General features: G+C 36.9%; 1 protein-coding gene across 1 annotated transcript; it reads left to right on the top strand.

Moving 5' to 3' along the window:
• LOC104339346 (long-chain fatty acid transport protein 6-like) lies at positions 1–22,326 on the top strand. Its single transcript, XM_009945498.2, is given in 13 exon segments — positions 1–268; positions 362–415; positions 4,539–5,017; positions 5,932–6,144; positions 6,945–7,103; positions 8,804–8,928; positions 12,261–12,455; positions 13,729–13,819; positions 16,073–16,177; positions 16,180–16,267; positions 16,652–16,749; positions 18,596–18,726; positions 21,605–22,326. Coding segments are annotated over 11 exon segments (1,860 nt in total). The 5' UTR covers positions 1–268; positions 362–415; position 4,539; the 3' UTR covers positions 21,782–22,326.
• The last annotated feature ends 3,828 nt before the right edge of the window (positions 22,327–26,154 follow it).

Below are 26,154 nucleotides of genomic sequence, written 5' to 3' on the forward strand. Positions count from 1 at the left end.
CATGCCAGAAGAGAGCAGTGAAGCTGAGGAACTACAGAGCAGGAGACCTGGGGCGCCCAGGAGACCTTTAGAAATGAGTCTTTAGCTGTATGTCTAGGCACACAGTCACCCGTGAAACACTGCACGAGCGGAGCCTCAACAGAACATCTGTTCGGATAAAGTGAACATACTGCCATCACCCATGCAGCCTTCCTCTGAATGACATACAGAGGCAGAAAGGATCTGACCGAATACAGGACACTAATCAAAACAGAAAATCAAAAAGTTGGTAAGAAAACACTTGTCTACTTATCATTCAGATGCTGGAAAAAGCAGTGGTTATAAACTCAGCTAAATTATAATGTTTACATTTCTTTTACAGGTAATTTCTTACTATTTACACAAAACAACGTCCACTGTGTGTATCTGAAGTTAGGTGAGACTCATTCCTTTAGTTGCTTGCATTACACTTTTCTGAAGCTCTCTTCTCTGTCTCTCTACCTCAATCAGATAAAGATCTTTACCTAATCCTATGAATTAAACAGTACACTGAGCTTCAAAACGGAACTTTTGCTGCCTATCGATCAGATTGCTTTTAGGAAAGGTAGCATGTTGTTTGACTGAAAAATCTGGCAGATTGCTTGGAAAATAGAATATTCACTTGAACTGTTAGTTAATGTTTGGGCTCACTGTGTTTGGAAACCTCTCCTGTTTGTCATTACTCATGTGGTTGCCTAAATACTGAAAAATAGTGAATTGTGCATTTTGATACCATTGACTACTTTCTTAGTCTTTTGTGTCTTACTTCAAGTTCCAAATACCCACAGATACTTAAGAATCTCAGTTTTCATTAAAAGTTTTCAATCTTGTGGCTGCAGAGAAAAAGCTGAAAAGAAATAAAGCAGAAAGTGTAAGTAAACAAAACTCCATGTTTCCCCACTTTCTGACTCTGTAGCACAAAAACCCCCACAAACCAAACCCAGTCAGTCCGTTGACCAATTTTCTTGAAATCAGTTGCAACTTTGTATTTCCAAATTTCAAAGCAGAGGCTATTGTAGCAACTGTTCAAAACACTAAGGCTATTTCTACCCGGAAATGCATTTTCTCCACAGCAGAAATCTGGGAAACTAGGTGCATGACTATTTAAAGATTGTATGAGAGATGCTTAGTCTTGTACGCACTTCTAGGGTCACGGTAATATTAACTGTAAGGACAACTACATATAGGCTGTGTATCTCAGGTATGTCACAGCCCTCTCAGGTAATTCCAAGATCTAGGACGTGAATGGGACATCGAGGCCAACACACAGGGCTGTTGACATTCGCCTAGGACTGGAGAACATCTCTGGACAGACTTACCTGCTCTTCAGCTGACTGAACGCTTCCTGCGTTCTTTCTCTCCTCAGCACGTCCCCTGGCTCCCAGAGCTACTCTGTCTGTGCTCACGATGCTGAGGACATGCAGTAGCTCTGTGTTTGAGGTGGCAGCTCCATCGCTTTGTTTTTCTTTACTAAGAAAACAACCCCAGACCAGAGCCAGGCAAAGAGAACGCAGATTCAGGCTGAGAAGAGCTAGCAGTCAGTTTTGGCATAGAATGACTCTCCTCAGGCAAACAAACTAAGACTAAGGACTGATTGCCCATTAATTAAGACAAGGCTGAAGGAATTAGGCAGGTATTTCAAGCTAATTGCTCAAATGCCCTTTCCAAGACTTCAGGGAAAATACCCCAGAGCATGCTGACTCATTGGAGTAAGTCAGTTTCTTTCCAGCCATGCAGAGATACAAATCTGGATATATAGGCAGCAAAATTCCACTGTGTGAAAGCTGGTGAAAAGAACTAAGCAGAGATAACACAGGCAGATTTCAAGCACTTGTCTCTTACACTGACAGAGGGCCTTCACAAAAAAAAACCCAAGCTATGCCAAAACTCGACAGTAAATGACATCGTAAGCAGAATACAAAGGTTTTGCTTAGACTGCAAGTTAAGCACACATTTGATGAGACTGGAAACACCTAAGCTGTTTGCATTTACAGCTAAATCATTCTTCCTCACAGTGTATGAATACTTATTTTCCCCAAAGTGCCTTGAGTTTTTCTAGACTGAAGAAAAAAAATTCACTGTCCTGAGCAGCTCCTTAATTTGGAGTGTGGATTAAACCCCCGTGCATGTACCTTCTGTGAATGTTTTGGAGAATCCTAAAGTCCAGTAACCAAAAGCAAGCTCAGTGGTACTGCCAGGCTACTGCAGCCAAAAGCAGGCGTCAGGCTTGTTGTTCCAGGTGTAGGGCAGCCCATGGCAGTATGGCTTCTGGACTGCAGCCAGTTGGGTGACTGCAGTCTCACTCAGAGAGGTGCATCCTCTTTCCTGACAGTCACTTTTTCCTAACAGTCACTCCTTCTCTTCTCCAGCTACGTATTCTACGTTTTTCCTCAATTTTTCTGCCCCATGAACAGTATTTGCTGGAGTAGTTCTAAACAAAGGATTGGCGAGCCTTTCTGTGCACTTTCAAGTGTGAAACTTAAATTAATCCTTAAACAACTCCAAAGACCAAAATTGTTTCATGCAGCCTGCTTTAGTATTTTGTCTGTTTTCTTCGACTGTGAGGTCTCACTTACACACCAGGGCTACATTTGGCAATAGAAGTAATATAAGAATGCTATAGCCAGCCTGTTATTGTTATTTATTGAGTTTACTTCCAATCTTGCCTAAAAGAAAACTAGGGCTGAGCCCAGTCTTTTGTCATCATCCCTTTTACTCATTTTTGCTTAAGTTTGTGTCTAGGTGCTTATTGGTTCAGTTTACGAACTCTGCCGTTAGACTTCCCCCAGAGCTAAGTTTATTGGCTCAAGCTATAATGCATCTTGCATGCTTGTACACGTGGCAAAGAAAAATTAGTAAACATTTCCAAGTCATAGTCAAGGAGAACTCAACAGCCATGAAAGTCATGAGGTCTTCTGTTCATGCTCTTGGCCAGTAAATAACAACATTCTAAGAAAGCCAGCAAGTCAATGAGGGAGCCATATGAGGTGAAACACAATGTGTTTTAATGGCACATCTATTGCAAGAGTAAACTTGTAGCTACTTTCATTTTTTTGATATATAAAAGAAAAACAGTTACATGACACGACAAAATAAAGAAGAATAATCGACTGCAGGATAACTAAGAATATTACTTTACAAATTAGCAAGTTCACAAAGTGTTTGGTTTAAAAATTTTGTTTAGAATTTTAAAATGCATTATATACCATAATTTGGTTTAAATGTTTGTGTGCAATTAATGCCACAATGCTTTCATTTTTAAGTTGTTCTTTTACCCATACAGCTTTACATATGCTTTATGGTACATACAAGATCCTGCTTGCTGCAGAAATTCACAAGTTAGTATATTCACTGAATATTGCTGAAAATGTAAACAAGCTTGATGAACATACCAAAATTACAGCTTGTTGGTAAAATATCTCTAAACTACAGAGTGGAGGTCATACCATTTAGAAAGCCTCCCAGACTGCTGAAATGTTCCTGAATCCTAGACTGTCATATAAGATGATTCAAATATTTATAATAATCATGGCTGAAACTTTAAAAAGGAGACTGGTCAATGTTACACATATGAAGTTGTAGGAATCTTGCATGATCTTCACAAGTCCTCCTCTAGAATATTTTGAAAGTATGGCAATTAATGGTTCCCTGAAAGACATTCATGAAGTTAATAAATGTTATGATATAAAGGCTTTTCCCAAATCTTAGTATATGCTTGTGCATGGTTTTGTTAGAGACTTCAGGGTACTAATTTAAATAATGAAAATAATACAAATAATGCAAAGTTATTAATCACCTTTTACTGCAAATGACAGAAAATCCTAAGGTGAAAACTGGCTACTTCAGAACATGCAGAAGGTTCACAGTATATTGCCTGAAATTTGTGTATGTTCAGCAGACTGTTCAAACCTGTGGAGGGTTAGATGATGGTCTCAAATTCTGTTGGACTAAAAAAAACAACTCAGGCACCAAAGACGACCATATTTGCTGCATCTTAGAGACGCACGATATTTAACACATTTTCATAATATAAGTTATTATATGATTTAACTCTTTGTGTCCATCTTTTTAAGGATTTACAGTACAATAAACAATCTAGACAAAATTTTGACTCCAAGTTAAAAAAATGAAGTGCCAAATCATTTCTTGAGTTTATATCTGCTTTTATTATTTCTTTGGATACTTTTTAAATTTATAGATTTCCATTTTGTATTTAATTTTCAGTATCTTTACCACTCTGCTGTCACTCTGGCCACATTCTCTGCTCTGAAAGAACTTCTCTGTCCTTTCAAATTGCGCAATCTTTTTTACTCATTACTCCCTTTTAGCTTTTTATATTGTTCTGGGTCTTTCAATTCTAGTATTCTCCAGAATGGTATTTTTAAAAGTTCCCAAATTAATTGATGCAATTGTAATTAGCTTATTACCTTCCAATCTCTGTCTTAAAACTCATTATTAATTATATTAACGCATTGTATTTTATATCTCTGAAATAACTAATCTATTATTTCCCTCCCAAGCATGCTATGCATGTGGCTTTCGACAATTGCTGGAGGAATAGTGGTGCTGTGTGTCTCTCTGAAGATCTTTTCCCCCTACTTCTGGGAAGATTTAATCTACTTCTTGAGGCGGAAGAGGTTAAAAGCAATGGTAAAGAAACGGGCAAGTGATGGAATTCTCTCCATAATTGATCTTTTCAAGCAGAGAGCGGGAAAGTTTCCTCACAAGCCATTCCTCATCTACGAAGGGAAGGTGCACACCTATCAGGATGTGGACAGGAGGAGTAACAGGGTAGCGCAGGTCTTCCTACACTATGGGAATCTGAAGAAAGGCGACACTGTGGCCCTGCTGATGGGTAATGGACCTGATTTCATCCATGTCTGGTTTGGTCTGGCCAAAGTGGGCTGCGTGGTGGCTTTTCTCAACTTCAATGTCCACTCTAGATCTCTCCTGCACTGCATTAATACATGCGCAGCAAAAGCACTGGTGATAGGAGAAGGTAAGCTCTGTATTGTGTTTGACTTTCTACTGCTTTATGCTTTTTATCAAAAATAGAAAAACAGATTCGTTCAAAGCTTCCAGCGCTACATATATACATTATGTGCTGGCTAAAAAAGAGGGAAAGAGATAGTTTTGTTTAAATTTCAGGTGTATAAACATCAAAAATATGTGGAATTAATTAGCATAATAAAAGGCTTAAATCTGAAACTCTCCAAGTACCAGACAATGTACCAGCAGAAACAATCATGCATCAGCAAGCAAACAGTCTAGGGAGACATTTTAGCATCATCTCATGTCCATTTCTGTTTATTGGATTGTGTAGCTACTACTCCACCGACTACAGGAAGACTCAGATTCCCTTTGTTAGTGGTGATTTCCTTCAGCTCAAAATTTTCACACACAAATTTATGATTACTTTAGAACTACTTTAAAGTAGTGGTCTTTACATGGAAAAAAGAGTACAGCATGTTGAGCTGTAATTTTCACCCTCTTACAGGCATATTATGTAATACTGGACAGTTTATTTAACCTTTCTACTCCTCTTTTCTGATCTTTAATACAGGTTGGCAATATTTGATTAATTCCAGACAAACCCATGAGGGCTCATTAGTTGGCATGTGTACCAAGCTTTAAAACAAATGTTATAGCATACTGATTAAATTAAATTCTATATATTACTATCACCAAGTAAGCTCAGGGAATTTTACCTCTTGCAATTAAAGCCACATGAGAAGTAAAGGGAAATCAAACATCATGATTTTTTTTTCACTGTCCAATAGGTAGGTTAGTCCTGCTGTGGGCTGTGGTAGGTTCACTGTAAGCAGTTGTAGCGTGTATAATTCCAGTGCAGGTAACCAGGTCTGTAGTCGCAATTATTTTAATAACAAGCATGTGATTTTTTTAACTTGGCAGATTGTGTGGGATCAATAGAGAAAGAATTTATTTTTCATCTCCTGGAAAATAATGTTGCTGTCTGGCTGATGAGCACCAGTTCTCCTTTCCAGCATGTTCACACTGTACCAGACAAACTAGACAAGGTGCCAGATCACCCTGTTCCACTTCACTTTAAAGCTGTCACTAACACAAGAAACACAGCTATGTATATCTTCACATCAGGAAGCACAGGTGAGGATGTGTACCGACAATGTACAATTGCAGCTCTCTGAATATTAAGGTGGTATAAATTTAGCAACAAGACAGGACACAAAAAGACAGAATTTCAGTCTTTAAGAGAGAGAGGAATTCATTTAGCTAAAAGCATAATACACTTTAAACCATGTTTGCCTTGGCATAGCAAGGGCATAACTCCAGTTAGCGAACTTTAACATATTCCATGGCTGAACTTCATTTCTTAAATATAAGGCCAATCAAGTCTGTCCCTAACAGCTTCTCAGATTCCATAGTGACAGAATTTCACATGTGTATGCTAAAAATAGGGCCAGCACAAGTGCTTGGGCTTTGGGAGAAAAGTTTTCCTCTGAGACTGGCCTGAATAATGAAGATTCACCTCACTTCACTGGGAAGGAAAGGGGAATCCTTCCTCTAGTCAAGCCAAACAACTTTGCAAAAGTTATTGCTATTGCAAATGGCAGCCGAGTGGCACAGTGGCTCTTCAGAAGCTTTCCCATTCTCATTTTGTGGCCAGTGAACACTGTGCACAGTCAGTCTGCACTCGCCTCTGAAGGGATGGGCTTTCTCCCCCAGGCAAACCAGATGAGAGGATTAAATAGCCTTACAAGCAAAAGATCAAAGAATCTGAGAGACCAAGGAGATACACTCATGAGGTAAAGACTGACGGACAGGACAGACAAAGACTCAGAAGGAAAGACAATTCTCCCTGCACATTCCAGACAGAATTCTGTTTGCAGCAAAATTATGAATGCAAGCAGTACATTTATAATTATATGCTCTTCTCCCTTTGACAGGCTTCCCAAAAGCTGCTGTCATCACTCATCTAAGAACTCTATTTGCCTGCTTACTATTTACTCAGTGTGGTGCAGTTTCTCAGGATATTCTTTATCTCACTCTTCCCTTGTACCACATCAGTGCTTCTCTTCTTGGCATCGGTGGATGCATTGAATTAGGTAATATTTACCTTCTAGTGAAGTTTCACTAACTCGAGAATGCTGTAACATTTTATTACTTGGTGAGTAATTCTGGTGAGTAACTCAAATATTATGTCTACCAATAGACTTCCACTGTTCTGTCATTTTTTTCACCTTCTCCAGTCTGCAAACAATATCTAAGACATATACCTAGTTTTTGAAGCTTAGAACAGACACCAGTTGTGGCATAGATCCAACATAACATGACCTGAGTTCTGTGTATTGCTAATACCACTGCATATGTTCTGTAGATTTAACCTGAATCATATTTGTATCCTACACCAAAAGTCTACAACGTCATTCACATAGGCACCTAGAAGTTAGGCTTGATTTTTAGTGTCAGAAGGTACAAATGCATCGTGGAAGCTTTAATTAACCTTCAGAATAAGGTCAATTAAATGTGTTTTGGAGCTTTTTGAGTCATATATTTAAGTAACACCTATAGATTTAGATTCATAGTATTAAAGCGAAGAAAAGGAAGAACGACAGAGCCTCCCCTTTTGATCCTGAAAATTGGAGTTATTTCTAGAGGGCTAGCAGTCAGATACCTTTTCAGATATATCCTCCTTCCCTGTCCTTAGAATCTTGCCTAGATGCAAGTTTTTGGTATGATAAGTATGTATCTGGACTGTTTTAAAAGCCATTTCAGTGCTTTGTCTTGTCAGGAACAGCATGGGCAGGCATGCTGGGCTACAGCAACTGATAACAAGACTGCTGCTGCCTAACAGAAACACAAAAAGGATGGGAAAAGTAGTGTACAAAAAGAGTTGAAGCTATGATTTATCTTGGAACCAAAAAAGTAGAGTAACTGCTTTTTTAGGTGGGCTATTCAGATGAGGGCTCAGGGGGACCTGAGATTCAAATTATAAGGCTTGGAGGTGAGTGAGGCTGAAGAGCTCTTAGAGGGCTTCAAGTCTTGCATGAGATGGTACCTGGGTTAGGGAGGAATTGGCAAGCTAGGAGCAAGTGGACTAGTAGGGATTGAGAACTTCGAAGGCACTACGAAGCTTTATGTGGGACAAACAGGAGTCAGGCAAAAAAGAATTTTGGAAGGGACAGAAATAGGGAAGTTTGTAAATTCTTGGCTGACAACACTTAGGAATAACTGTGAAAAAGGGACAGGGTGGTAGACATGAGAGGTCTAGGATGAAGTGGCTTTTGGAATGGAAAGCTCTGAAGGAACTTCAGGGTCACAGAAACAAAAAACTGAGGATGATAAGTCAACAAGAAACAGTAAAAGGGGCGTGAGATAGAAACAGTAGTGACTCTGAGCCAGCTTTCCTTCCACCACTTCTCACACAAATACAGAAGCCGCAAGCTGCTTTCTCCCCCATCCCAAGCTGTCTTTTTTGAGAGTTACACCAGTCGCCATCTTGACAGAAACAAAATGGTTAGTCTTTGACCTATTCCTAACAACTGGAGACAACTGAAAGGTTCGCTTCTACTGCCTCTGATATTGTAAGTTTTTAGCTACTACTCAGAAAAAGAAGCAAGGCTCCATTGTGCAAGTCACATTTAACAGAAAGATCTTGCTGGAAATAGCTTACAAATTATTTAAATAGCTGAATTTATCATCAGTTGAATTAAGAGAATGACAACTTTTTTCTAACAATAGTGGTAGAAGATAAGATAGATTTTAAAGGTTATTTTGAATTTTCTTGTCTGTTTTCATCACCTAGGAGCAACTTGTGTTTTGAAGAAGAAATTTTCTGCAAGCCAGTTTTGGAATGACTGTAGAAAATACAATGTTACAGCATTTTTGTACATAGGAGAACTCTGTCGCTATCTCTGTAATCAGCCCAGTGTAAGTTCTTTTTTGCAAATGCAGCTTTAAAATATAGCAAATTTATATTTTACAAGTCACATAGATTTACCTGTTTCTCAATGGTATAGTATTTTTAATGTTTGATAGTTTTTTTTTCCAGTGTATACAAAATTTGGGTCTTGTGTTCCTTGTAGTTCTAAAATAGCAATCATGTTTATATCAGCAAATGTAGTGGTTACGCAGAAACAAGCGTTGCAGGATGGGACAGTTATGCCCAGACACTTACATAAATTCCTGCGAACAGCCAAGCTTGTTAGCTCTTCATCTGCGTGACAGGCAAGCTGCAGATCAGTAAGGAAAAGGTATAAGCAGTAAAAGCTTTTATCGGTCTCGATGATCACATGAGAGCATGAACCAGATTAAATGATTAACCACCTGCACTGCACTGTTCCAAAGTAGTTACTTACAAAGAGAAGGCTACTTTATTTAGTATTTAATGGCTTTGAAACTGCTGAATGAGGTTTTTTTTGTGTAAACTCTTTTCTGAAAAGGTGTTCCAAATACACATTTTGTTCCACTGCTGTGTATAGGATGATAAACTTCTCTGTATAAAGCCATAGTAGTAACAGTGTGGTGCAAAATCTTGGTCGCTCCTGGGATGACAGTATTGAAAAACATAGGAGCTAAATCATGATCAAGTTTAGGACAAATCAAGATGTCACCAAACAGAACAGTAGCAGAAAAGCAAGTCTGAAAATATATATTATATTGAAAGGCTTGCTTCTCAATGATGGTGGAAAAGATTGGTTAATTTTCTTAAATCTATACTTGGAAGGTAGGAATTTTCTGAAGGGAGGTGACAAGAAGTATTCTTAGCTACCACAGAAAACATCATGTACAAGCACAAGTTTCAAATGATCTCCAACTGCATTTGTCAGAGATTGGCACAAGAAGAGGCAATATGGGAAAATCAGAGAGAATCCACCAGCTGGTTTGAAGAGAGCTTATTATTGTGTGGTCCAGATGTAGGAGAGGGGTCAAAGACAAAAACATATTAGAGGGAATAAGCCAGGATAGCTGTTGGCCAGAACTCAAGTCTGTACAAATATTACGTCAGTTGTCCATGGATCAAAAAAACAAAGCAATAATTAGCTAGGGCAAACTAGTTGTGTAATGGTCTCTCCTGCAGGAACAGGCAGGAAGAACTTTGTTTACTTGGCTCAATAACAATAATTTAACAGAGAAGTTGTTGATACTTAACTGGCAACTGGTAAGAAAAGGGAAAAACAGAAAGACGGCCTAGCTGAGTTGAGGAAGCTGAGGATGCCAACATAAGTGGATCAGGGTAAACACAGAGTCCTGTCAAGACCACATATCCTGTCAAAGCACGTATAACCCCTAGTGTACCACACAAGTTCTTCCACAGTGAGCATAACCTGTGCAGGCTAATAAGCCAGCCAGCTACATGCCGCCTGGACTCCTTGTGCTTTGGCAACCAGAGCACAGCTGTCCCGGTGCTGCCCCGGCCTAGGCCTACCTAGAGGAGGGACCTGTTGGAGTGTGCTCCAGCTCATATCCAGGATGTCTTTCCTTACCTCCTGTCACAGAGCATGTCTAGGTCTCATACTGAAACTGAGAAAGAACATAAATTTAGGAACTAGGATTTCTTCATGTATACAGAGACCCTACTCTCTGACTAAATATGTCTACAGGAGGCTTAACTAGCATCCACGTACCTATTGGAATTAAATTCTAAACACAGTACCTCACAGAAGGTAAAAAAATAAAAAAGAATGTATGTTGAATGTTTTTAAAGAGAACCATACAACTTTTAAAATAAAGATATTTTAAAATTCAAGGTAATGCAGAGAAGTTCTTCAGATTGCTATAACAAGGATGAAATAATGTAAGCATACAGTTTGTCGTAGGCTTATAATCTCTGAAGCTCCTGAGATTAACTCTAAATCCTAGAGTTTCACAACCTATTTTGAAAAAAAACCCAAAATCCATTACTTCATCCTGCAGATGAAGTGCTGAAGAAGGGACAATATTAGGCATGAAGTAAGTCTCCCAATCAGCCTGCCAGCTGGTTCATAAATAGGTTTGATCACATACATGTGATTAAACTGTGCTACTCCTTCAAGTTTACCATGAAAACTGCAAAAGAAAACAGAGCTCTTCAAGCAGAAGCGGGGAAGTCTCCACTCTTGTTTTTAACAAGTGGAGTTTAGTCTGCATTACAGATGAACCTCTTGTGGCAAATAATTTATCTGCCATAAAATGCAGTTCTGGATCAAATGCAATTGTCTGTTAATCCAGAGTTCACAATACAATTTTATATGAATATTTTTAAAGGTGAAAAAGATGAGTAAAATATTTCGGTATAATTCTTAGGTAGTGTTCCATTTTGAAATCACCTTCGTATTATTTGGAACTCAAATACATTTTTTCAGTTTTAAAGTTTAAAATAAGACCGAAATGGAAACAAAATGCACTTATTTGCTTTGAAGCAACCGTTCCTGTGGACCTGAAAAAAATTTATTTTCTGCTGTCATTCAGCAATGGCAGTTACTTAATCACTCAATCCCAACTACATCTCAAAAAAAAGTGGGGGCTTTTCCATTGTCAGAGTAATGGCTATAGTCCTATAGATAGGGTGCTGAGCAGTCTGGCCCAATGCAGAAAACATTTACATAAGTAAGCATTTAAGTGGTTTGACACAATAATGACATAACTGACACGTAACAATGACACATTAACAACTACAGTTGGACTGCAGGTTTGATTATCATCTTTTCTGAATCTGGATTTAAAATTAAAAACTGCACCTAATCGTAGGAGATACTATAAGGAGCTTTAAATCATTCTGCTACTTTTTCAGGTTCCTTAGGCAACATTGCAGATGTGTAAAATTTACTACCAAATATCATTACATGTAAAACTGACCATAGGGTGTCACAAGCGTTTTCCAAGACACGAGTTTATTTATGCAGAAAAATGTCTTCAGTTGGTTCAGTTGGTTCAGAAAGCAATTTCCACTCTATGGCAAATGGCACTTGCTTAAAAACTATTTATTAACATGCTCAAGATAAAATAATTATTATAAACTTTGTAATATACCTGTCTGTTATATAATTTGTAAGTGAAAATACAGTGAAGAACTACAGATATAAATCCTTCAACCTCAGACCAACAAGAATTCTGATGTTTTTCTGTTTGATTTTTACAAAACCAATAACCTTCTGTAAAGCATTTTGTTCAAAGTGGAAGTTTCTAAAGGAAAATTTTTCGATTAGAGAATTTTAGATCAACTCTAGGTATTTAGACCTACTTTTCTCAGCTGCAGAATGTTTTTTTTTTTCTGTTCACAGAAAGCAGAGGACAGAGTTCATAAAGTGCGCTTTGCTCTAGGAAATGGTATCAGACCTGCTGTCTGGAAAGAATTTCTGATGAGGTTTGGCCCAGTTAAAATATTTGAATTCTACGGATCCACAGAAGGAAATCTTAGTTTCTTGAACTATACTAATAAAATAGGAGCTGTGGGCCGTGCTGGCATCTTCTCAAAGGTAAATGTAATCAAATCAAGCAACCAACCAATTAACCAGCCAACCAAAAAAAAAGCAGATGAAAGGCAGAATTTATAAAGATCAGGAAAGCGTACAAGGAAGAACCTACTTACTACAGTCCAGATGCCGCAAAATTTGGTTTATGGAAACAGAAACCTTGTTCTTAGCTGCTTACTTGACTCTTTTCTGCATACATATATTGTGAAACTAGAAAAAATATACCGAATAAGTCCACCGAAGCTGAAACATAGATATTAAGTGATGAGGCAGAAATTAGTTTTGATTTGACTTTTGGTATGAATCAGGAGATAATGTGTTCCAGAGCAAACTTACACAAATTTACTCTTTGACTGCATTTTCACTCATGAAAACCAGCATCACACTGTCTTCTCTGAAATAAGATAAGCAAAACAAAATAATTCAAAATTCTCCACCAATAAAGGAAAAAAATATAATCTCAAGATGTCTGAACAATAAAATTTATATATATGACTACTGTTGAAACTCTCATTGGAGATACACATCTTCCACCCATAAAAATGCCTAGACAGTCTCAAATGCCTTTCCTATTTGTAGACTTTTTGTGAATCATGAACATTATACTACAATAAAATACTGTTAAAATTATACTAAACATTCAGATCAGTTAACATCAAACCCAGATTAATGACTTCCAAATGACTTCTCCTTTCTGAGATGCTGAAAATGCCAAAATGCTGTGCAATGCTTTTGTTCTTTTAGCAATCTTAACTATGTAGACAGGGTATGAAGGCAGGAAGCACTAAATCAAACCATTGAGCTGTAAGTTTTCACTTGGATCTGTCTGGAGTAATTTTTGAGATGTCTGTAAATTTAATTTTGACATTTTTTGTCAGAGAATCTTGTTGATTTGCATTCCAGTAATGTTAAGCCTTTACTTAGAAATGGATGGTAGTTTTAAAACAAAATTAACAATTTGATCAAAAGCATTGTTTCACTTTACTTTATATAAATGCTTTTAAACCTGGCCATACTCTAAAACAATGGATTTCTTTGTATCAATAAAGGAGATGAACACTTCATCTCTGTATGTATACTTAGTGTTGCTTACCATGATATGAATACTTTCTGACAATTGCTTCTCAGAATATTGTCAGTATATTTCAGGCTGTTCCAAATCTTCTGAAGTCAATAGGGTACTATCCATTAATTCAAAGCAATTTTTATCAGAGCAACTGGAAAGTGAGTAAGCCAGTGAGGTTTTTTAAGTATGTTTATGCACTTTTTTATTTAGTTCCTACATTCTTTTGAGTTGTTGAAGTATGATGTCTGGAAACAAGAACTTGTGAAGGATGAAAATGGAAAGTGTAAGAAAGCACCCATAGGTAAGGAAAAATATTACTTATCTATTAACTAACAGCTATCTCAATTTAGATGGTGATATTTTGGGGCAGGGATTAACTCTCTGTTCTGTGAGCAACAGGTTCTTGACATACACTTAGAATCTGAAAATAACACAGGAAAAATTTATTATCAATAGATCCAAATAGGGATCTATTGCTAATATATGAAGGTCCAAATAGGGATCTATTGCTAATATACCAAATAACATATCCAAATAGTTATAATATACACAAATATCCAAAAATACAATAATCTATGAACATAATCAATATTTTGGGCTCAGAGTGTTTTTATTCTCACATGCAAAAACTTGTTCAGAATCCTGAACAAATCAGATTTCTTAGTGCTGCTTTTTTTTCCCAATAAAATGGACACCATAATTCCTAGATATGCTGTGTTCTGAGACCAGTTGTTTACAGATGCTTCCTAATTTCCAAATTTAAAGTTCTGAGGAAGGACAGTATCATTTCAAAATCTGGATAATATTTTTCATCTTTTTACATTTAGCAACCAAAACAGATTTAACTATTTAGTACCTAGAGTTGCACAGAATCTCCTAACTCCTACTTAGAATGGAATAGTCCTCAGTGAGTTGAAACTCCCAGGCTGAAATAGGATGGCCTCAAAGCTGACAATATCTTTGAGAAAAATCCTGAAAACTTTCTCTCACAAAAGACATAGCACTGCATTTTCCTAAAGTCGCATTAGACATCTATGTGTCTGTGTACATATGCATGAATCCATGTGTGTCAAAATTAACAGTTCAGCAAAAAATGTCTTCACATCATCAATTTTAGTATGTATCTTTAACAACCGTCGAGATAAAATTCTAGAAGGTGAAAAAGAGGCTTGTACAGCAGAACTAAATGATAGTATTTGTCATGCTACTATCAGATATCATTGACACATAGTAGAACTGGTCATCAAAGCAGCAATTATTAGTAGCTGTTTCTGATAACTTATTATATTCTGGTAGTAGTAATGGAAACCAAAGTAGCAATTATTAATTATTTCTGATAATACATTATTTGCTGATAACATCTAGATCAAGCAAAAGAATGATTTTTTTTTCTTGAAAAGAGCTTGTTTTCTCACTACAGTTACACCATAAACTGGACAAAAAAATCTTGGTTTCTCAGTGAAATTCATAAAATGCCCAGTTTCATGACACAACTGGAAAAAATTTGCAGATTGTACACACACGTTTTAGATAACACTGAAGCCAATGCTCGACGTAATGTGAGACAGTAATGACAGTCTATTCCCAAACTGAAATAGAGAATCATTCTGTAAAATTGACTGGGGCTTAGAATAACTTTTTTTAAAAATTCAACATTTTTGGTTGTTTTTTTTTCTTTTGTTATAAAGCATGCATCCTATTTCCAGCAATGCCAACTCCTCTTCCAAACAGTAATATGAGCTTTAATTCCACTCTCCACATTTAGAGTTGAAAACAATAACAAGGATTTAATAGGAGAGGCAGATATGCAGCTATGAGGAAAACAATTTGTTTGAAAACATCTCCATACATCTGTTGAAGAAAAACAGTAAAAATCTTTAGAAGGTGGAAATGCCTTATAACCACAGGAACAGACTGAGAAATAAGCCAGTACCTATCACAGATACAGAATAATAAAAAAGCATTTTAAAAGGGTATTCTGAGCCAAATCCAGTGAAGTCAATGGAATTTTTGCCCTTGAGATAAATGGGAATTATACAGTCAGAATCAAGGAGTGATGCCCAGTAGGGATATGCTGCAGACTCCAGAGACCCCTTGATGTTTGGATGCCCAGGCACATTGTGGCTTACAACGTGTGTTTCCACACCAGTACAGTGGTGAGAGCAGTAGCAACCCTGACCTCCAGCAAAACATAAGGCACAAGAGGTTAGGCGCTGTGCTTTGCCCTCACATGTATTCTTTGACTACCAGCACACTTTTCAAATGACAGAATAGTCATCCTTTCATTGGACAAATGGTTGTTCAGGGTAAGTGATGTACACTGTAACTCCAAAAAGTTCTTTCCTAAGGTCTAACTTTTCAGAAGAGAAGGAAGAAAACTATGTTCCCTCTTCCATTCACCTATTTCTGCTGTTCAGGAAATAATTATGGAGATGTAGCAATAAGATGAGTAAAACAGATGTGGCTTTCCAAAAGATTTTTTAGTATCATACTTTATGTTCTAAATAGCTCACTGTAAATATGTTTGTTTGCATCCTGTTCTCATGAAACGCAGGTAAACCTGGTCTTCTAGCTGTCCAAGTTACTCAGGATGCCCCATTTTCTGGATATGCTGGAAATAACGAAGCCTCAGAGAAGAAACTCCTGCGTAATACACGTAAGAAGACGTGTATTTTAACACAGGAGACCTCCTAGTGATGGATGAGGATGGCTTCCTCTACTTCACTGACCGGGTGGGAGACACTTTCAGGTATAGCACAGAGTTAACAGTAAATCCAGTGAGTCTGGAAGAAATCATACATATATAGGACTGGATGACACAGGTCAGACTTGAATCTGATCAATATCAATTTTGTTTTCACAGAAACATTAAGGATTGTAATCAAAGTCCACCAAAGTTCACACTAACACAGCAGAATTTTTCAGATTTGAGCCAAATGGCAATTCTATTTATTTTAAGTTTGGGGTCTTGAATGAGATGGCATTAAATCAGAAAAGGATTTATCTTTCTACACTCTTCAGTTAAGAATAACAATAGTCTGCATTAAAAGTAGTGCTCCATCACACATAGCCATGGATATAATAAAAATTTGTTAGCTAATACCTTCTTTACGTAAAAAAATATTTTCAACAGGTGGAAAGGAGAAAATGTTGCCACTGTAGAAGTTGCGGAGATCATTGGTATGATGGATTTTGTCCAAGAAGTTAATGTTTACGGTGTAAGCATAAAAAGTAAGACATTCCCTTTAGTTTGAGAATATAAAATTAAAATAGTAATTGCCTACTCTATTTTTTGTGTTCTTGCAACAGAATGCATACTTACATGTAAGAAGACAAATGGTGTCAACACAGCAACTCCGGCTTTCCTATCGTGCTTTGAAATTTCAGTTTCAATACAATGCTGTATTTAATAAACATGACATACTGAAATTTTGTAATGAATGGCAGAAACATTGGAATGAATTAAGACTCATAACACAGATGTGAGAAGTACAAAGTTATAAACGACAGAAGACTTCTAGGCTACAGGTTTTCATCTGAGAAATGGTAAAATAGAAGGCATATTGAAAGATGATATGTCTGAAAACACTTGTTGCTATCTTTTAAGTACAGTCGTAGAAGATACATATTTTTTAACAATTGGAATGTTCCTGTTCACATATGGTGCTTCACAAAAATATACAATATCATGCTGAAAAACTGTAGGCAACTAAATTACAAGATGAGGTGGAAAATTACTTAGAAGATGCATCCATTGAATGAACAGGTTGAGGAAGGCAAACTTTCTTGTGGTGCCGAATAGCTGTTCTGTGTTTCCTTCAGGTAAAGGCAAACAAAGTCTAGTATTAAAAGAAACTAGTCATGAAGAACAAGCTATCAAGAGACGAGCTACTGCTTAGCACGGAGAGATGGGAGACACAATGGGTTCAACGAAAGAGGATATATGAAAATAAAATTTAAAAAAGGTCATACTCCGAATGGTTGATCAGCAGGTGGCTGTCAAATGCCAGTATGCTCATTTGTAAGAGATGGCATCCTCAAGTGCATGCAAATAGGACTATAACTTAACTTGGAAAGCATACCTTGTTTTCATCTACAGTTGGAGCTGACAAGGACTCCTTGAAGGGCTATTGCTATCTCAGGCAGTGAATAGCACATCAGAACAAAACCTCAAGAGCTAAAGAGTCACATTCATTCTTGGCTGTAGTGCTAATAAAAACTAGATAGCACAGCCTTTCATATTTCTGAATCAACTTGAGTCTCAAATCTTGCCAAAACAAACCTCATACGATATTACCAATTAAATAACTGCAAGTTAATTTTAATGAAAAGGAAACACCCATATTTTATCTTTCCAGTGCCTTGGCCACACCTCAAAGCTGCTCTTTCATTCTGGACAGATTCAACTGTGGCAGCTCATTTCTTCTAATTTAGATGTTTTCTCCTTTTGAAATTTTTACTTGTGTTTGAATAAAGAGAAAACAGGAACTATGTTTGTTATATCTTTTTTAAAACAGTTTTGTTTCTGTTTTCACATCAAACACATTTTGTTGCTTGGAATTTACTAAGAGGCACCTCCCCTCTGTCACTGATCTGTCTGTGCAATAGAGCAGAAAACACTCAACACTGCTTATAAAATGTACAATGGCCACTAGACTTTTTATAGACCAACTACAGTCTCATAGGTGTCTATGTCCATCTTTTGCACTAGTCTTTGTGGAAGTGCATTCAGCTTTTTATTGAACTAATGTCACTCTGATTTCATTAGGCCGCTATAGTACCAATGTAAAGATTGAGCAAGGTAGGGGGAAAACCCAGCAGCCAGCTGTCAGCCATACAGAATTCCCAATAAAAACAGATTGGTGATATTTTTTTGAACTGAACAAAAACACTGAAAGTAAGTTTAAATCTTCCAATACAAAGTATCCTGTATCTTCTACCCAATAATGTCTGAGAGGATAGGGTAGATATTTCACAATACCAAAATATTTGCTCTGATCAATACTAAAAGCCTCCAAATATCCTACAAGACTGCGTATACACTCTTACTTGTCATCATATTTTTCAATTTTTTTAGACTATGAAGGAAGAGCAGGGATGGCAGCTATTGTGCTTAAACCTGACAAACCCTTTAATGGAAAAAGACTTTATAAGCATGTTGTAGACTTCCTTCCAAGTTATGCCCAACCACGGTTTGTGAGAATCATGGTAAGACAATCTGTTGCCTCCTACTTGTATTTACCTTCTGTCTGACCTGAAAATTGGTCTCTACAATCATGGAATGCAGGAATTAATTTACAAACAGTTTCAAGATTTGAAGCACAAAAGGTAATACTAGTCTGAATTATTGTTGGTATTATTATTATGGTGAAATTAAGCAAATATTTGATGAATTCAACTTATGTTTTGCTTTAAGGATCCGCTCATATCTAAAAATCCTAAATGTGATTAATAACTTGGCAAAGCTGGGTTTTGTTTCAAAGCTCTTCTTCTTTAACTACTGCGGTTTTCTAGGCAATGGAAGACTAAGCAGATGCAAATCAGCAATATTACATACAATGGTGCCCTCTTATAAAAGGATGACATGACTCGTACAAAACCCTTTCCTAGTATGGTTGTTCTTGCGTGATTAATTATTTACTATTACTGAAAAAGCATCAAAGAAATATCCAGTTCTTTGCAACAGATAGTAAGGTAAATACTTTACAGTGAAGATCTTATAATTGGAGAACTAAAATGTACCCACATGCTTTGAGTATAAAAGCAGAACTGGGATATAATTATTTTTAAACATGCACCTTAAAAGTGCAATGATTACACCCCTTGTGTACTCCCCGCAGGATGACCTTCTGCAACAGAACAGGAGAGCATGAACTGGAAAGAGCAGGAAAGGGCCCCACATGACATCTTCTGAAAGTTTGTAGCAGACAGTTTTCTGCTCCTGGGGGATGCTGAGAGGCATTCGGCAGTTTGCCTCACCCTAAACACTGACAAATTGTCTGAAAGGCACAAAATTTGATTGAGAACAAGATGGGAACATAATAGAATGACTGAAACAGGAGAGGAAGAGAAGAAAAAGAATGTGTACATTTAGAAAGAACTGTAATTTTTAAGAGAGTTTCAAGAATTGAGGAAAGCTATTTTTTTCACAAATAAGTTTCTGTACCAAGTAAATGTATCTTCAAACACAGTTAGCACAGGTTATATGATCTGTGGTACCTCAGAACAGCAGTGCCCTCTTCTGGGAAAAATCTTTGGAACAGACGTTTTCATGGTTCTATTAGATGGAGAAATCTATACAGAGCTCTAGAGTCTATATATGTGGAACTGATTAAGCTGTTTGCCTTTATGTGTCCTCTGACTAAAGCTTTTTTAGCTAATCGGAGGGAGCTTACTAACAAAGATACTAGCAGTACTAATTAATGAATATTTACACGTGTAAATTCTTATTGAAAGAGATGAAACCAATTTTATTAAAAAAAGCAAAATGATAAAAACATGTTATTTTAAAAAACACCTTAGAGGAAGTTTAATAGGATGAATGGTGAACTCAATTTTCTGAGTGGACAGAAAAAGAAGTCCCTTCTGAAAAGAAGTGTCTTGAGAAAGAGCCCATCTTAAACAAAAGTGACAAAAAAAAAAATGAAATTCTCACACAAAATTGGATTTAAGATAAAATAAATCTTGAAAATTTTTCAGCATTCCATATGTAGGCTCTTTTTAATATGACTTGCAAACATGGTTGACTGATTTTGCAGAAGCCAGACAGACTGAGAGTTGTTCTTCTCAAACTCTCTGACTTGACTCAGACACCCAGAGACAACAACACAAAGCACCAGGGTAGTCCGAGATTCTGAGATAGTAGCTTTTTCATTTGACTTTTGCTAACTTCAATTCTTGTTTGCAGAAAGACATTAGGAAGAAGTTTCTAAGAGCATCCAGGGAGTGACTTCAGTTTTGCATTATTTGTGCTCTGTTTTGTTCTGGTTTTTCTTGGTTTTCTTTCAATTTCCATGTAGAAAAATCTGACTTTATTAAAATAACAACAGAGGATCACTTAAATACAAAATCTCCACAATCTGAATTTGTGACACAGATTTTAAATATTTCACATCTATCTTTATTAAACTTTTAATCTTATCACTTTAACTTTTTAAATAATTACCAAGACAAAATCATGCTGGATATTCAATCTGAAGCAATCTGGCTTTGTAATGATTGAACATTATTACCATCTGGCAGCTATTCAGTGTCTGTGCAAAATGACTTGGTGGTCGAAGCATGGTTCCTATCATAAGCGCTGCCAAAAGAGAGAATGAACTGGCAAACCTATTAGCAGTCTCAGCTCAGAAGCCAAAGACTAAATGATCTGGGAGTTGTGGAAATGGAGTAGCCGTGTGAAGAGGAAATCAGGCATGTTGTAGATCAAGACAGAAAAACAAGAAAGAAATGAAAAGTGGCCTCTTTCAGCATGAGAACTAAAAGAAAATGTTGCCTTTATTGAAAACATTGTACAAGTAAAAAAAATGCTTGAGAACAGTGTGTTTTAAACGTTTCCCTTACTGTGAGCTGCATTTTAAATAAGATTATTTTATATATCAGTTCTGCTTTCATACACAGATTATTGTGTGCAGACCAACTTGTTTATGAATTGGCATTTGAAAAACTGCTTAAAAAGCAATAACGCAGGAAGGCATTTAACATATTCGTACTTAATGTCTTAAATTAAATTTAGCAGTTGGAAATCAGAGGACATCCAGTACCATAAAATCAGCCAACTGTCTGCAGAGAGTGTCCCATAAACTACAGATTTTGTGATGGGCTGAACTAATGAATGTTAAAGAAAATGCTTACTTTGAAACAGAAACTTGGAGGCTTGCATGTGTCTTTGATAAAGAAATGAAGAAGAAACGAAAGCTGCACTTAGATTTAGATTTCACTGCATCTGTGAAGCAGATCATTCTGTCTAACTGAAGACATTCAATAGTAAAATTGTACGATCCATTTTATTCAGTAATTGCATCATATTTTCACTGATATAGGCTGAAGTGGAATATTGCACTTTACTTGAATTATTTTTTTTCAGGATGTTATGCAAATTACTGCAACTTTCAAGCATCAGAAAATGCATCTGGTGAATGAAGGATTTAATCCAGAAATTATATCTGAACCTCTATATTTCATGCATGAACCTGCAAACTCCTATATTCCTTTGACAAGAGAGATATACAAGAACGTGGTTTCTGGTGAAATACGTATATAAAACATACAAATAAAATTACAATACATAAAGTAAATTTCAAATATACTCTTGCAATTATTTCAACAAAAGCCAGTATGTAGCATTTGCCAAAAAACACAACATAATCAGATTACTCTTACTGTGATAGAATTTGTCTCTTCATAAGACAGAGCCACAATAATTATGCGTATTGTGTGAGCTACACTGCATCTGCTCATATGACTTCCAGGGCTCACACATGCAAATTTTTATTTTACAGTTCTCACTGATTAAAATTATTTTTGTCTAAGCCACCAGTATCTTAACTTAGTTGAATATTTTACTCCTTTAGATCATAACACTGATTCTGCTTTTAGAATGTGTAAATGATTAGATGAATAACATCATAGGCACTAATAAAATAAAAAATGGGCAGTCAGAAACATAAGCAAAATACTGCACAAGCACTGAATGTGGACGTCAGTTCAATGTTTGTTCATTATATTATGTAATATTTAATTGCAATATTTTATGTGATGTTCAATTTCAGATTTTTATGGAAAATAAATATTCAATGTCAAAATACAGTTTTAGTATTTACTGGTCATTATTTTTCACAGCATACACCAGAACTAACACAGATTAAACTATTTGTAAAAATTTATCCTTGCTGGCACATGACCTCTTCCTTTACTTACCAATTCTCATATTCCTGAAATAGACTTGTCATGAAAACAGGACAGAAATTACTATAACTTCCAGCGTTTGCTGGAAGTGAACACCTAGAACCTGTTAAAAGGTGCTACAAAGGTTCATAGGCAGAAGCAGATCAGAGAATATAATATTAACACACCTGTTGGATGTACTTTCCTTCACTGTACATATCTGATTACCTTTAAAAATCAAACAAGTCCACACTTCTGTGAGGGAAAACATCTCTACTGTATATTGCCCTGAACTCCCATGACCTTTCATCTGGATTTATAAAATAGCTGTTATATTAATCTAATTCTGGCCCACTTGGAGCCCGTTTTACAGACTTGCATGGTTAGGTTTTTCCCAAACATGAGACTTATTTTTCATTGGTTTGCAGTATGTGCTATTACTATCACTGCTAATAGTGCTACTACTGCCATAAGGTTTTGCAACATGGTAACTGACCAAAACACCATTCATCTACTGTAGAAGCACAGAACAGAAGCTGGCTGCACCCCACAAAAGCTCATTATGTAACATATGAAACAATTTGACTAACAAACCAGCGCTGTTATGATCATAGAGGCCTGTAACCTCTGATGATGCAGTGTATCTCTCAAGATCCGTAATGGTGCCTATGCCATTTCAAGTTGCAAAAAGAGTGTGTGCCAAAACCTAACACAGCCACTGGAACTGGGCTGCTGAGATCTAGAAGCTGATAAATAAAACAAGTGTACAGAACCTGACAGCATACTATAAACAGCATACTACACAACACCTATAGTATACTGACATCTCCCACGAGACACAAGGTTGATGAGCTTGAAGCGAGTTAAGCAGAGCTCTCATGAAAAAACAACAGTCTCCTAAGTTCTTAAGTTATGAATTGGCCGTTCACGGACCAGAAAGCATACTGAGCACAATATGGGTTTGAGAAGGGCCCAAGGAATTCCAGTGGTCTGAACTGAACACTTCACTGTAGTTCACCAAAAATCTCTTTGATTGAGTGTCAATGAACATCTTATAGCTTGCTAAGAGCTCTCAATTTCTGAGCATCCTAGTGTCAAGAAAGCAAGGGATCAGTTACTCGTAATTATTGAATATAGTGGTTCCTCCAACTACTTCTGCTGTGGTCTTCTAACACACAGAACAATAGGGCTCACCTAGAGCTCACCTTATAAGCTGACACCTTATATCCAAATCGTCAACAATTTTCAGATCATGACACGGTATTGAGACAGCTCTGAAGTGGCTATTGTAAACAAAATAATTGTGTTTTTCCTACCATCTAAAGTTTTATATAAATACACACACATGTACCCCCTACACATGTATACCACTAAGCTTCATGAGGACTATACCTATATAACTGCTGGTACAAGTACACTCAATTAAGTTTCCAACATCTAGAGAGTTCCCAAAAGCTCAGGCAAAAGTCTGGTCACCTATGTGGCTTTATTTTTATTATGGACATGTACTACAGAACACTGTTTGTCTGTTTGTTATTTCCTCCTTTTTCACTCACCCTTTCACTCTCTATATTCAATTCCTTCCTAATGTTCATTCTTCAGAAGAAGTTACAATAAAGAATAACACAAAAGACTTCTATCCCTGGCTGCACAATTAAAAGTCAGTAGCTTCTTTATTTGCACATATGCAATGAGAAGAAATTTACATAATATTTGTAATATATCTTCTCCAATTAAATAAAATCTCTCCAGTAAGTGTGAATGGTAATGTAGACAGATAAAGGCATAATAACTAGTGTCAGAGGGAGTGATACTTAGAAAGGTTAGACGTCATATGACACCCAGGTGTGCTAGTGGAATTATAAAATCCATGAGGACAAAGTCTTTACCAAGATTATAAAAGACATAAACTGCTATCAAGTCCCCACACTCATATTATCATAGAACCTTAAAAGGAGCACATCTGTTTTAAGCTCTCCACAGCAAAAAATCTTTTTATTCTGCTTTGAAGGACTTTCTGAGAGTCATAGAAACCTTCAAAACAGACTTTTGTTTCGTAAACAAATCTGCTATATGCCACTAATCCATAGAACTCTTACATTTTTTATAATAATTTGTTGCAAATTAATTAAAAAGTATTTAATTTCAAAACCAAACCAGCTTAACCTACTAAAAGAAATTATACAGTAGTACTAAGGAATCACAGGAATAATTTCAAAGCTTGTTTTAGCAACCATGTAGACACTACATATAATCATATATGGGGTAAAGAGTTGACTGTAAGAATGCTATTGGTATATTCAATCATCTCAGTCACCACAAGATGGTAGCATTTCTGAACATTACCGGTACTTGCTTTCTTCTCTGGTGTTTCAATGCACAGAATTTTACAAAACAGCAGTAGTCTGATTTTTAAACACAGAATGATTGAGGTTAGAAGGGACCTCTGGAGGTTTTCAGGTCCAACCCCTCTACTTCAGCAGAGACACCTAGAGCCAGCTGCCCAGATGGCTTTTGAATATCTCCAGGGAGGGAGACTCCACACCTCTCTGGGCAACCTGTACCAGTGCTTGGTCACCCTCACAGTAAAAAACTTCTTCCTGATGCCAAAACTTTTTCCTGATGTTCAGGAGGAACCTCCTGTGTTTCAGTTTATGCCCATTGCCTGTTGTCCTGTCACTGGGCATCACTGGAAATTGTCTGGCTCCAGCTTCCTTTCATCCTGCCTTCAGGTGTTTGCAGAGAGTGATGAGATTCCCCTTGAGCCTTTTCTTCTCCAGGCTAAACAGTCCTAGCTGAGTCATCTTTTCCTCATATGAGGGATCCTCCAGTCCCGTGATGAACTTCGTGTTGTACTGGACTGTCTCCAGTATTTCCATGTGTCCTTGTACTGGGGAGTCCAGAACTGGACACAGTACTGCGGGTGTGCCCTCACCAGCACTAAGAGGGGAAGGCTCACGTCCCTTGATCTGCTGGCAACACTGCTCCTAACACAGTCCAGGACATTGTTAATTTTAAAAACTGCTTTAGAATAATTCTTTTTTTAATAATAAAAAGCATAATATTAAAGAGCTTTCAGAAGCTCAGAGAAAAGTCTGGTCACCTATCTGGCTTTATTCTTACTACGGAAAGTTATTACAGAACACTGTCTGCCTGCTACTTCCTCCTTTCTTCCTCACGCTTTTCTTCCCTACATTCAATTCCTTCACAACATTCATTCTTCAGAAAAAGTTAAAATAATGAAGAGCACAAGACAACAATTCTATTCCTGGCTGCACAATTAAAAGTCAGTATCTTGTTCATTTGTGCATATTTACAGTCAGCAAATTATGTTCCACCTCACTCCATCGAAAAGGTTTTATCCTTAATGTTTACTAAAAGCTCTAGAAAAGACAAAACAAAACAAAACATCTCTTTTTTTTCCAGTTCAGTTCAAAATTGTAATTTAATCTTTGGTTTAAGGAACAAAAGACACACATTTCTGTCTATCAGCAGTGGAGCTACCAGTAGTTTTTTTAGCTACCAGTACAAGTGAATTGCAAAACAGTCTTCATCAACTGGGGAAGCAGTAAGACGGAAAACTTGTAAAGAACTAAATGCAAAAAGGAATGAATTGTACCTACACAAGAAGGAAAATAACTGATCAGCAACTTTTTGAAGAGGAGCCTTTTATTGGTTAGAGTAATCAAATCAAAGGACCTGTCTCCAAAGCAGGCACAAGCAAGGTAAGGCTGTTCATTCTCCAGCAGG

This window comes from Opisthocomus hoazin, chromosome Z (assembly GCF_030867145.1).
Source record: "Opisthocomus hoazin isolate bOpiHoa1 chromosome Z, bOpiHoa1.hap1, whole genome shotgun sequence".
In the NCBI taxonomy this organism is placed as follows: domain Eukaryota; kingdom Metazoa; phylum Chordata; class Aves; order Opisthocomiformes; family Opisthocomidae; genus Opisthocomus; species Opisthocomus hoazin.